The sequence below is a fragment of the Engystomops pustulosus genome, chromosome 6 (genome assembly GCF_040894005.1).
Source record: "Engystomops pustulosus chromosome 6, aEngPut4.maternal, whole genome shotgun sequence".
NCBI lineage: Eukaryota > Metazoa > Chordata > Amphibia > Anura > Leptodactylidae > Engystomops > Engystomops pustulosus.
Window position 1 is genome coordinate 31357497 of NC_092416.1, and position 13648 is coordinate 31371144.

General features: G+C 42.7%; 1 protein-coding gene across 5 annotated transcripts in view; it reads right to left on the reverse strand.

Moving 5' to 3' along the window:
* LIG1 (DNA ligase 1) overlaps positions 1-13648 on the reverse strand; it is a 55615-nt gene that overhangs the window by 26799 nt on the left and 15168 nt on the right. For all 5 annotated transcript variants that reach the window (XM_072155474.1, XM_072155473.1, XM_072155475.1 and 2 more), the window contains exon 3: positions 535-636. In XM_072155474.1, coding sequence (XP_072011575.1) covers positions 535-636 — 102 coding nt within the window. The remainder of the gene's footprint in view (positions 1-534; positions 637-13648) is intronic.

Consider the following 13648-nt stretch of genomic DNA (forward strand, 5'->3'; position numbering starts at 1 on the left):
ACCAGATGCGGTTACTCCACGCCCCAGTAGCCGCATGAAAAAATTTGATTATAGGGATAATAAAACTTTTCAAAAAAGTGTGCGGACGTGAGGATTAGCCCTTAAAAGGGCTATCCTCACGTCCTATTGATCCACCTACCACCCGATCTACCTTTATAGGTAGATTTGTGGTGGTAGGTTCCCTTTAAGTAGGGGACCGCCTATATATGAAAAAAACTATAAATTGAAGCACCAAATACACAAGAGGGGAGGTCTGACCGCAGCAGGAAAATTCAATCCTCCGAGCTTCTGTACTGTAGCAAAACTATCCCGAGTGTCAGAGGATCAATTTCCACAAAGTATCTTTGCAATCTGTTGCTTATTAGTCAGGGCTGCAGAATCCGCACCTCCAACACTTCAATGGGCAGATTTGTGCTCTAGTCCTGAATGATCAATGTAAATTTTGCACCAATTGCACCATTGTTAGTCTACGCAAAGGGGGTAATATACAATAACACAAGAGCACATTGACATCCGATTATGACCATGACCCACCTTTTATCTTTGCTGCTCTGTTTCTTTCCCTTAGAATCGGCCTCAACCGGCTCCTTTTTCTCCTTTTTTGTAACAGCTTCACCCTTGGGTTGAAAAAACGACCTTGAAGAGTAAAATTTAAAAAAAAAATAAATAAAAATAAAAAAATAAAAATTATAACACTTAAAAAAAAGCATTTACAGGCCGTTAGGATAGTAGAAAGCTGAAAGCTGGGTGGCCGCAGCCGTATTAGGGCAAAATATAAGACAGTGTATGAGACGCAGTGTGCTCTCTGCAGCGTGACTGCCGTATACCTCTATGGGGGCCATGATAAGGCCACAAATTGTGCGGTAGTATCATGGCCCCCAATACGGTCCTGTGTATGGAGCGTTACTAATTAAAAAAAAAAACATCATAGACCATGGAATTAGAAGCAAAGATAAGTTCCATAGGTTTCTTCTTAAGTCGAATTTGTATGTAAGTCGGAACTGTATATTTTATAATTGTAGTTCCAGACAATTTTTTTTTTTGTCCCAGTAACAAATGGAGTTTCAATTTTTTTTTTGCTGTAATTGGACCAAGGATTATCAATAAAGCTTCGTTACAGACAAAGCATCCGGAGAGGTCACCAGAGGTCACAGTGGGAAGAGAGGTCCGTCTTTAACTAGGGGTCATCTGTAAGTCGGGTATCCGCATGTAATGGTGATCTATAAATAAATTATTATTAGTAAGCGCATATACTTGCCTCTCTCTCTTCTCCTGGTTAGCTGCCGTACTGCCCATTACTGTCGGGTCTCTGTTAGTTTATAGAGGCTGAAAGTGCAGCCCGACCGCCACCGACAGCCGTGCCACAACTGAATGGGAAGCGTCAGAGAGGTAAGTACAGGCGGTCCCCTACTTAAGAACACTCGACTTAGATACGACCCCTAGTTAAAAACAGACCCCTGGATGTTGGTAATTTATTGTACTTTAGCCCTAGGCTACAATGATCAGCTGTAACAGTTATCACAGGTGTCTGTAATGAAGCTTTATTGTTAATCCTGGTTCTTATGACAATTCAACATTTTTAAAATCCAATTGTCACAGAGACAAAAAAAGTTCTGACTGGGGATTACAATGATAAAATATACAGTTCCGACTTACATACAAATTCAACTTAAGAACAAACCTACAGACCCTATCTTGTATGTAACCCGGGGACTGCCTGTATATGCTTTTTATTATTTTTAAAGCCCCCTGCCTCACCATGAAGAGCATATACATATCGCTCTCCCCATACCTGGGCAACTGTGGCACAGGGGGTCAATTTCAGGCATCTTTACAGAAGCTGGCAGTGTTGCCCTGACCAAAGCCGAACCCCTGCTACAGCAGCAGTTTCAGGTTGTAGCAGGCGCTGATATCCGTTTTTGGGACAGCACTTCCGGCCTCTGGAAACAAACAGATCAGGCAGCTGACAGGACGCAGGGAGAGAGGCAAGTATACGCTCTAACATTTTCAACCATCTGTACAACCCCCTTTAAATATAAAAAGACAGGAGCATATTTCTTTAATCAAGTACAGTTATTTATACTATTGATTTATACAATTTTGAAGAAAGTTTAGTTACGTGTTAACATTAACCTCAAAGTACCTTACAGGCAGTCCCCTACTGAAGAACACCTGACTTACAGACGACCCCTAGTTACAAACGGACCTCTGGATGTTGGTAATTTATTGTACTTTAGCCTTAGGCCACAATAATCAGCTGTAACAGTTATCACAGGTGTCTGTAATGAAGCTTTATTGTTAATCCAATTGTCAAAGAGACCCAAAAATTTTTGACTGGGGTTACAATAATAAATGTATATAGTTAACTCAAGTTAAGAACAAACCTACAGAAACCATCTTGTACGTAACCCGGGGACTGCCTGTATAGTGGGATGGTCTTGATGGGGTTAGGTAAAAAAAACCCTCTATAACGTACTTTTAAACTAGCACACTGTGCTGTAGATTATATTAAAAATAGAAAAACCTATAAAATAACACGATTGTGTGTTTTACTGACAAGGGGAAGCCCTGTGTGTAAAATGTCACTTTGTTCTGAGGATTATTCAGTCCCCGGGTTACATACAGGATAGGTTCTGCAGGTTTGTTCTTAAATTGAATTTGTATGCAAGACAGAACTGTGTATTTTATAATTGTAACCCCAGTCAAATTTTTTTTGGACAATTGGATTTTAACCCCTTCACGCAGTGACTTAGCGCTCAGTAGCGGATATAAGTAGGGGACCGCCTGTAAATTCCAGTATGCCCCATAATCCACTGATCCTGTCCTTGCATTACTATACATCAAGGCCGGAGCTGTTTAACATAAATGATGTATATTTCCATCTATTAGGTTTGCAGCGTGTGCTTTGCACCCACTACCATGATCTTCTTACAAAGGGTGTTAACTAGCCTTTAGATTTGTCAAGTGTCAAATCTCTGCAGCTGTCAGATGTGCTCTCGGGTCCTTTCTGAGTGACATGTAACCATATCCCTGTGTGTACTACATCCCACATGCACCAAGCTTTTTATAAACATGACCCGCACAATAAAGAGCAGCGGGGAGACGAAAAATGTAAGAAGTCCTGGTTTACAGAAATCCCATTTCCTTCTGCTGGTTTCGACCCAACTTTGTTTTTGTAACAGCGATATTAATTTCTATGCACCATCTAAGAGACCATGAGGATTTTTTATAGAAATGTTTTGCTGCTCACTATATTACAATTCATTTATGAAGACACACACAAAGTCTCACAGATCAGCAGGGCAAATACCTAATTAAATACGGGCTCTTAGAAGTGTGCACATGGGGAAAGGCCCCTTACTGTATCATTGCTGATGTCCTCCTGCATGCTGAGATTTAGGGTCCAAAACCAGTCTATATGAACAGCGTCTTTCCCTACAATTTTTATTAATATCTTTGCAACATCCTAATACATCCTAATTGCACATAAACCATGCAGCGTGTGTATAGACGTCACGACAGTGGCCAACTTTAAATGGTTACATCTTCGGAAGCATGGCACCTAGAAACACCACTCTGGTGTAATATTAAAGAATCTCCCCTTTCCTATGTGGGGTGTCACTCTCGGTCCCACAGAACAGGAGATATCCACGGTTTCATGTTTTGTTTTTTTTAAATGCAATTTTTATATTGAGCTGGTCACTCCCAACATTAACATGTGATTTTTCCCCGGTTCTGCGATACCTAGGAACACAGTCTATCATATTAAAGAGGAGATTCTACAGAGCCAATCAGTCAGCTTTACGCCCCAAGCAACTACGCATGGTTGTGATAGGCCAGGAGTGTCCACCAAGACAATTATTGCCATGCTTGGCTGCTAGGGGCGTAAAGCTGCCCGATTGGCAAGCAACATGCCCGGGTTCGGCAGAGCTGCCGAATGGAGGAGGCAGAATCTAAAGTTCGGGTATGCTCACCTCTAGTTATTAGTTAATCTTCCACAGAAGGCTTGGTAGATTTCCTTTAAAGAGGTTTTAACACGTTTCCAACTAATTGCAGATGTACAAGGTAGAGGATCTGGGCAGAGCTCTGGTCACACAGTCTGCTATTCTACCATGTAGTGTTATGGCCCTACTAGAGAGATACCCAATTGCAGAATTCACTTCCAATAGAGGTCTCATACCTTCTCAACCGGGGGTGCAGATTTGTCATCCTGCTGAAAGGATGCAGGACAGAACGCTTGTGTACAAACAGCGCCCATACACAGGACGCCATTTTTTTGGGTACTATGATAGCACATCTTCAGTCAACTCTTCCTAGGGAAGACGAGTCAGGATATAGATGTCAAAACAGAGGGGGAGAAGGAGTCAAATTTTAACAATATTAAGTCGCAAGATTCTGAGCCTAGGAGGTTATGCAGGAGAGGTTTCCTGTTCGAAGGAGAAGATTCTATCCAACCTTAAAGGGGATGTCCCTTTAATACAGCATATTATTTAAACACTGACCCCTCTATCCCCCTGTTCAACCTGGTGCTACTCCCATTTTGCCTTTCCAGTAAAGTGATATTAATAGGGAGGTCTTGGCTCCAGCAAATTAGATATCCATGACCGGGAAAGAAAGCTAGAATAGTAAAAAAAAAATATATATATTATTCTTATCTAAGGAAAAAGAAGGTTTGGATTCCACAGATATTTTTAATCACTAAATGCCAATTTGACAAGAGTGATAGATAGAAACAAAACTATGGGTAGAAATGGAAGATAATGCCTCCCCGATCGCTCTTAAAGTTGTGTCTTGGGTTTTGCTAAACACCCAACTATATCAGCAAATATATGCAAGAAATATTTACAAGGGACTCATTTATCCCCTCAACCATCTCTAGTTTACCCAATCTTGGATAACCCATCATTTATACCAGACTATGAACAGAAATTTTAAGAATGGATCCAGTCTGGCAAGTTTCGAGCTTGAGATTTATTTTAAAAGATAATGGGGCAGATTTATCAAAGCAGTCTGAATGTCAGAATATTTCCAGTTGCCCATGGCAACCAATCACAGCTCCCCTTTAAAATATTCATGAGCACTGGTCAAATGAAAGCTGAGCTGTGATTGGTTGCCATGGGCAACTGGAAATATTCTGACATTCCGACTGCTTGATAAATCTGCCCCAATGTCTGGCTCACAGTAGAAGAATTACATTTTCAGAAGGTTCTGACTCATGTGGGTTTTTGGAGAGCGATGCAATTACAACACTTTATATCTCCATTACCATCTGCTATATTATACAGTAGGGAACCAACATCGTTTGAAGCAAGGTGTCTAGGAGAAGGATTTATTACACACTCACTTTCGGTGATTTGTAGAATGCTGATGGACAGAATGGATAAAATGAAACCAATTTTTATTAGGTAAATGGGAAATAGATTGAGGGAGGACTATATCTGAGCAACAGGAGAAAAATATTCACTACCTTGTCCATGGGTCTACAATAGCTCATCGTATCCTAGAATCTGGGCAAGATGGTATAAGTTTCCCAAGTCCCTGAATAAAAACGTATCCATCAATTTCACCGAACTGTTGGAGATGCGACAATGACCTAAGGTACACTAAAGGTCAAAAAATGACGTTAAACAAGTTGTGAATAAAATTGTTGAACAAAACCTGGAATTAGAACCTGCTTTTTTTTCTTCTTCAGATTCCAAAGGAAAGGTGCAAGACTTCGGTTCTAGGCCCTTTAATCAGTGCAGCAAATCTAAAGAATGGGATGGAGGAATTAACAGCTCCAATGAGGGGTTCACATGAAAAAAAAAAACTGTGGGATATGGGAGAAATTGACCCTCCGCAGATATTAAAATGGAATAATTACCAAATACATGGTAAATACGGTCCATATTTTGAGAGTAAAGTAAGGGTTTGGAGACTTGGAGAGGCAGGGAGGGGTGGGCCTTGTGAATTGTTATATACATATGGATTTTGTGTGTGTTCATGGAGTATATGTTATTGTAAAAAATTGTTAAATAAAGAATTTTTTTTTTTTTTTTTTAAAAGGAGAAAAAAAATGCAACAACATTTTGCCAATTATTTTAAGTCTCCATAAATCACGAGGAAGAGAAGGGTTGATTCCCCTGAACAATAAGATAAGGCGGCGATCAAATCCAAGATAAAGGCGCACATCTGCCGCCAGGATTTAAATGCCTCCGGCAGCTTTGCCAGATGAGTGCAAATTCGTACCACCCAGTGGGTGTTTACTGCAATTTGGAAAGGGATCTGCCCGTGAGCCCTCTCCCTACCTGCTTACAAACACTGTGTTAGTTTGCCATGCGTCAGGAAGAGGTTATCATATTTTTCGGACTATAAGTCGTACAAAAAATCCTTTTATTTTCTCAGAAATCAAAGGTGTGCCTTATAGTCCAGTGCGCCTTATATATGAACCGTACTTACAGACAACAGCTGCCTTGAACAGTGCAGAGGTCTGCCACCTGCTGGTCATTCATCCTTATAATCAGGTGCGCCTTATGTATGAACCTAGACGTTTTAGCAGGCATTTATTAATGGTGCGCCTTATACTCCGGTGCACCTTATACTTAGAAAAATATTGTAATCACAGCACGTCTAGAAAGTACAGAGCGTTAGGTGAGGACGCAGGAGATAAAATAGTGTCCCTGCTGGAGTTGTTCTTTAATATAAATATGGATATAGCTCATATTGAGAGTGCTAGCAGTCAGGACAATGTTATAATATCATAACTTCTGTCTGTTACCTACAGCACACAGTCTGGGCAGCAGAATTTATAGTTTACCATCTGCTCGGCCTGCATTGATTATCTGTTCTGTCAGCAAGACTGCTATCCCACCTGTTGCGAAAGAACATAGGACACATAGCAGGCTTCCTCTTACACCTACTACAACGTGCTGCTGAAAGCTCGGTATTCACAACTGGAGTGGATTTAGAGACAAGAACTTGTTGGGGCTTTCGTCTAAAGTAAAAACAAGGGATATCATATACTGAACTTATAAGTTTAGTAACAGCTCCATCTTCTGTTCCAGGAGGACGGATACACTGTAGTCATGAAAAGAAATGATATAATTATAGGAGTAAACACATACTCTACACACTGCGGCTCTACACATAGGGAATGATGCAAGTCTGTGTGTACGCTGCTACATAAATCAGCTGCAATTCTGGGATTCCTTACAAACTCGGCAGGGGTTTCCCAGAAGACGGCCGAAGCGTGGACACTTTTACAACTGGAATGGAAAACTTGCTAACAGATGCTTGTCCCTGGAACAACTCTGACAAAACATGAAATAAAGAACTTCTTCAAGATGGGAATAGGAGAAGGGTTTCCCAGCATGTGTAAACCATCTCCATCTGCAGTAGGATCTACAGTAAAAATGGTAGAAAATTGCACACTCAGGAGCAGTGGTGCTGGATGTAGGATTCTAAATCCAATTGTATCCATTCAGAAAACATGGAACACACGAAAATTGTTCTTCACCGTAATGCGCTGCTTCACCGACCCTCTATGCCCAATTCGGAAAACCACATCTAACTTGACAAGGGTCGAGATGACCGAAACGTCGTCATTTTTTCATCTGTTGTATATACTTCCGCTTGTTCATGCATTACGGTGAAGGCTACACTGTGTGAAATAATCACTAAAAACAAAATAGAACAATTTTCGCGTGTGCCGTGTTTTCTGAATGGATATGTGTTTGATCCCAAGCCAATTTTGAAAGTTTTCCCACCTACAAAGAATCATAGTGCATGGGGCTAAATTAGGCTAAGTTCCGCCCCCGTTATTTTTTCCGTAAAATAAAAATAAAAAATAAAGCATGCATAACGGATATCTGCCTGAAACTGAACATATCGGATGACATAAAATTTACACTGATGTCAACGGGATTTTTAATTGATAGGTTAAACTTCTTTTCTGTAAACGGAGGTAAGGGGCGGAGGTTTGAGCGGTGGTAGTGCGTCTTGCAGTACATTACATGCATCCAGGGGGGTGAGTTTGTAACTAGGGGTTGTCTGTAAGTAAGGGGTTCTTAAGTCAGGGACTGCATATAGCAAGGAATTCGCCAGCACAAGAGTTAGACACCCCCTCAGGCTCACAATCCACAGCAAATCTTCTAATCGCAGGAAAAGCAAAACCACTAAAGATTTTTTTTACGTCTCAGAAACTTTTATTGACCTCATTGCTATATAGTTTACACTTCTACAACTCAGATTCTTATATAATCTATAACCAGCGTGGAAATAGCCATGTGCCAGCAGCTTATGTTGGGCTGTGGTCACATGACATGCTATTTGAGCTATTTGAGGGCAGGTCACCTATGCAGCAGATCACTGGCTTCCGTGGTGACCTCTGCACCCATGACACGTCACCGACTGATGTCAGCAATGACGTGAGATGGGAGAATAGGTCACCCCTTAGGTCACTTACTGACAAAAGAAGTGACGTGCGCTGAACAGCACTTGGCGATGGACTTTCACGTCAGTGAGATGAAAGCAGAGCTGTCTACTTGTCAATGTTAACTATGACCCCAATGGGTGACCTTACACCATCACTGGGAACTGCTGCCACTGCACAGGACTTACTGTAAACTGGTTGAACCTGGACTCGGGCAACAGAAAAGCGAGAATTAGACTCACCGGTAATTCGTTTTCCATCTAGTCCACCATGACGGCCCACCTGGAGGATTACCCCTTGACCTCTGCAGGGACAGGAAGAAGAGAGGTTAAATGTCCCTCCCCCTGCATCCCTCGCCAGTGTTCTACCAAATAATCACACCAAGGAAGGATGCAAGAGGTTTTATTAGCATGTTACTCCACATACAATGAAAAAACCAGATAATCACGTTTTGTAAGGGTTGGGAAAAAATTCCAGGCCGTCATGGTGGACTAGATGGAAAACGAATTACCGGTGAGTCTAATTCTCGCTTTCCATGACGTCCCCCATGACGGCCCACCTGGAGATATACCAGATAACAAAAGGAATTTTTTAGGGAGGGACTACTGTTTGCAGAACTTTTCTACCAAATGACAGGTCCTTGGTAGAATGCAAGTCCAGTCTGTAATGTTTCGCAAAGGTTGTGGAACTGGACCAGGTTGCGGCTTTACAGATTTGGTCCAGGGAAGCTCCTGCCCGCTCTGCCCAGGAAGTGGCTACTGCCCTGGTAGAATGGGCCTTAAGATTTGTAGGAGCTTCTAAGTTTTGGATAGAATAACAGTCCCGGATAGTCTGTCTAATCCAGCGGGCGATGGTGATCTTTGACGCTTTTCTTCCTCTGTTCTTGCCCTGGAACTGAAGAAACAAGTTTGAGTCTTTCCGCCAGTTATTAGTTGTTTCGAGATAGTGTAACACTATTCTTCTCACGTCTAAAGTATGCCATTTAGCTTCTCCCGAGGTTTTTGGTTTTTGGCAAAAGGAGGGGAGAATAATTTCCTGGCTACGATGGAAATCTGTAGTTACTTTGGGCAGGAAATTTGGATCAAGCATCAGGGATATTCTATCATCCGTAATTTTAAGGTAAGGTTCATTAATGGAGAGTGCCTGGATTTCTCCTAACCTTCTAGCAGTTGTTATAGCAACAAGAAAGGCAGTTTTAAGGGTGATATTTTTTATGTTAGCGTCCTCTAGAGGCTCGAAGGGCCCCTGTATAAGGCCATTCAGGACTATTGATAAGTCCCAGGGAGGAGTCCTGACAGGACATTTAGGACTTAGTCTAGAAGATGCTCTAAGGAATCGTCTTACCCACCTATGGTCAGCCAGAGAGACGTCAAAGAAAACGCTGAGGGCTGAGACTTGGACCTTTAGTGTGCTGGTCCTTAGGCCTTTGGTCAGTCCTGCTTGAAGAAACTCCAATATCTGCTGTATGTTAGGAGAGGACAGATTAGGAATTTCAGGATGGCAAAAGGATACAAATCTTTTCCAAATTTGTGGTAGATTGCTGAAGTAACTGGCTTCCTACTTGCCTGTAATGTTGCAATGACTTCTTCTGAGAGACCTTTAGCTTTCAGCATTTGTTTCTCAGGATCCAGGCTGATAGATGGAGTGATTCTGGATTTGGATGATGAACGGATCCCTGGTATAGGAGATCCTTCCTTAGAGGGAGAATAACTGGTTCTTCCAGGGCCAAGTTCTTCAGTGCTGGAAACCAACTTCTTTTTGGCCAGAAGGGTACTATCAGGATAATTCTGAGATCTTCTTGTCTTATTTTTTGTACTGTTCTTGAGATCAGAGGAAGTGGAGGGAAGGCATAGGCCAGTCTTGAGTGCCAACTGTGGCAGAAGGCGTCTAGAAGATAGTCTGGGGTATTCTTCTGTAGGGAGAAGTAATGGTCTGCTTTTTTGTTTTCTCTGGTGGCAAATAGATCTATTTGTGGTACTCCCCATTTCTGGGTTAACTGGAAGAAGATTTCCTTGTTTAGGCACCACTCGTGGGGATCCAGAGTGTATCGGCTTAGGAAATCTGCCTCTTTGTTTTCTGACCCCTTTAGATGGGTTGCCGTCAGAGACAGGACATTTTCTTCCGCCCAGAGAAAGATCTTCCTTGATATTTTTTGGAGAGATGCTGATTGTGTGCCCCCCTGGCGTCTGAGATAGGCGACTGTGGTCGTGTTGTCCGATAATATTTTTAGGTTTTTTCCTTGTACTTGATCCGAGCAGGCCTTCAGGGTTTCCCAGACTGCCTTCAGTTCTTTGTAATTTGATGATCTGCTTATCTCTGACTGGGACCACTGACCTTGAATCAGTTTCCCCGGAAGTTTCGCTCCCCAACCTGTCTTGCTTGCATCTGTTAGGATTGATGTTACTGGCCAATTGTTCCATTTTAGGCCCTTGGAGAGGTTTTCCACTGTCTTCCACCAATTTAGTGAACTTTTTACCCATAAGGGAATGTTGGTTTTTCTTTCCAGGTGGTTTAGATTTTTGTCCCAGGACGAGAGAATCCAAATCTGAAGATCTCTTGTGTGACTTTGAGCCCAGGGGACAGCAGCTATACAGGATGTGAGAAGGCCCAGGAGTTTCATAGCTTCCCGGATTGAGCACTTCTGTTTGGTTTGGAACAGAGATACCTGTAGGGTGAGATTTTTGATCTTCTCTTCTGGGAGAATTGAGTGTTGATGTACTGAGTCCAACAATATTCCCAGAAATTTTTGCTTGGTACTTGGCTGGAGGTTTGATTTTTCGAAATTTATAATCCAACCTAGGCTTTTTAGGATTGCCAATGTCATGTCTCTCTGGGATAACAAGGTTTCTTCTGAGCCTGAGACTAGGAGGAGATCGTCCAAGTAAGGAATCAGTAGTATGTTTCTTTGTCTCAGAACTGCTACTACCTCTGCCATAATTTTTGTGAATAGTCTGGGAGCTGAGGAGATCCCGAATGGTAGAGCTCTGAATTGGAAGTGTCTTACCTGGTTTTCCGGGGACCGGATGGCAAATCTCAGGAATTTTTGAGAGATGGGATGGATTGGGACGTGGTAATACGCGTCTTTTAAGTCTATGGTGCAAAGAGCTGCCCCTTTGGGGATCAATGGTGTTGTGGATTTTAGGGACTCCATCTTGAATCTTCTGTATTTGATATGGGTATTCAGACTCTTTAAGTTTATGATCATCCTGTAGGCTCCATTCGGTTTCTGAACTAAGAAGAGGGGGGAGTAGAACCCTTCCTTTTGATGGTGGGGAGGTACAGGAGAAATAACATTTTTGAGTAATAGGGATTGAACCTCTTCCCACATGAGCAGAAGCATTTGTTGAGAAGATGTCTTTGTTGTTACAAATGTTTGAGGGGGAGGGGTATTCAATTCGATCTTGTAGCCATCGCGTATGACTTGTAGAATCCAGGCATTCTTTATGCTTTGCTCCCACTGAGAGGGGAAAAGAGCTAGTCTTCCCCCCACCCTGGCGTCATTGCTTTCTGGCAGGGTTGGGTTGGGTATTCTGGAAGGAACTGTAACCTCTACCTCTACCTCCTTTGGTATAGCTCCATCTGCCTTGTTTTCCTTTCCCACGATAGGATGGAACTTTGTCGCGGGAATCACGAAAGGAATGCCTTTTCTGTCTAGGTTCTGGAAAGCCTTTTTTTCTATCTGCAGCTTTCTCCAGGATCGTGTCCAGTTCCGGACCAAATAGGAATTCGCCGGAAAAAGGTATGCCACATAGGTTAGATTTAGAACGGAAGTCACCCGACCACTGCTTGAGCCAGAGGGCTCTGCGGGCAACGTTAGAGAGTGCTCCTTCTTTGGCGGAAAACCTGACGCATTCCCCTGATGCATCTGCAATGAAGGTAGTTGCTAGTTTTAGCAGTGGCAAAGACTCCAGAAGCTTCTCTCTCGAGGTTCCGCCAATAATTTGGTTCTCTAACCCATTTAGCCAACAGGTCATTGTCCTGGCGATAGATGTGGTTGCGACATTTGCCTTCAGATTTAGCATTGCCGATTCCCAGGTCTTTTTTAAGACGCTGTCAGATTTGCGATCCATGGGGTCTTTAAGTTGGGTCGCATCCTCAAAGGGGAGATCGGTCTTCTTAACCATCTTGGTAATCTGGATATCCACCTTTGGGATTGAATTCCAGTATTTTGACTTCTCCTCGTCGAATACGAGTCTGTTCCTGAAATCCCTGGTCACTGATAGCCGTTTCTCTGGATCTTTCCACTCTTCCCGGATAAGGTCTTCTAGTACATTATTAACTGGGAATACCCTCTTCTTTTTTGCTCTTAAGCAACCAAAGAGTTCGTCCTGTACAGACTTAATCTCCACAGGATCTTCAATGTTTAGTGTTTCTCGGACTGCCTTTAGTAAGGTGTCCAAGTTGTCCATAGAAAAAAGGAATCTGGTGTCGTTTTTTTGTTCTTGGCTATCTAACTGTTCTTCCTCGCCTCCTTGGTAGGAACAGGAAGCCCTGTCTGGGTCTGAATCCATCTCCTCCGGATTTGGTTCAGAGGGTTTGAACCTTTTAGGAGGAATTCCTTCAGAAAAGAGGGATGCAACTGTGTTTTTTACTTCGGATTTGAACATGGATCTCATCTCGTCCATGAAAGACGCTTTTTCTTCCCGCATTATGCTGTCAAGGCAGTCTCTGCATAGCGGTTTTTTATAGGATTCTGGAAGTTTATTAAAACACATATTGCATCTGCGAGATGGAAGGGTTTTAGTCTTAGACTTGTCTTCCTTCTTTTCCTCTTTTTTATCCTCTTTCTTCTCTTTGTCTTTTCTCTCCTACATGTGAGAAGAAGACAAGAGGAAGCATAGGGGATGTATATATATATACAGGGCCCCCCCTCCACGAACCACCCTCCAGACCCCTTACTTACAGATATCTGAGGAAGGGGAACTGGGTCCATGCTTGCCTGTGGACAGGGAAGGAGGTAGAGGTGTAAGTGGAGCGGTGGTACAGATAAATGATCAGCCATCGTGTGTTTCACTAACCTGTCTGTGACACACTTAGATCTGCAATAAATCACCTGCGGATATCTCAGAAGCAAGAGAAGGTCTCTAGTAGACTCTCTGCCTTTTAAACTCACCGCTCCACGCTCCTGACTCCCGAACGCCAATGACGAGCGTCACTTCCGGTGCGCGCGGACCGGAAGTCGTCATCCGGCCAGTGGAACGCAAAACCGGAAGTCGTCATCACAAAACCGGAAGTCGT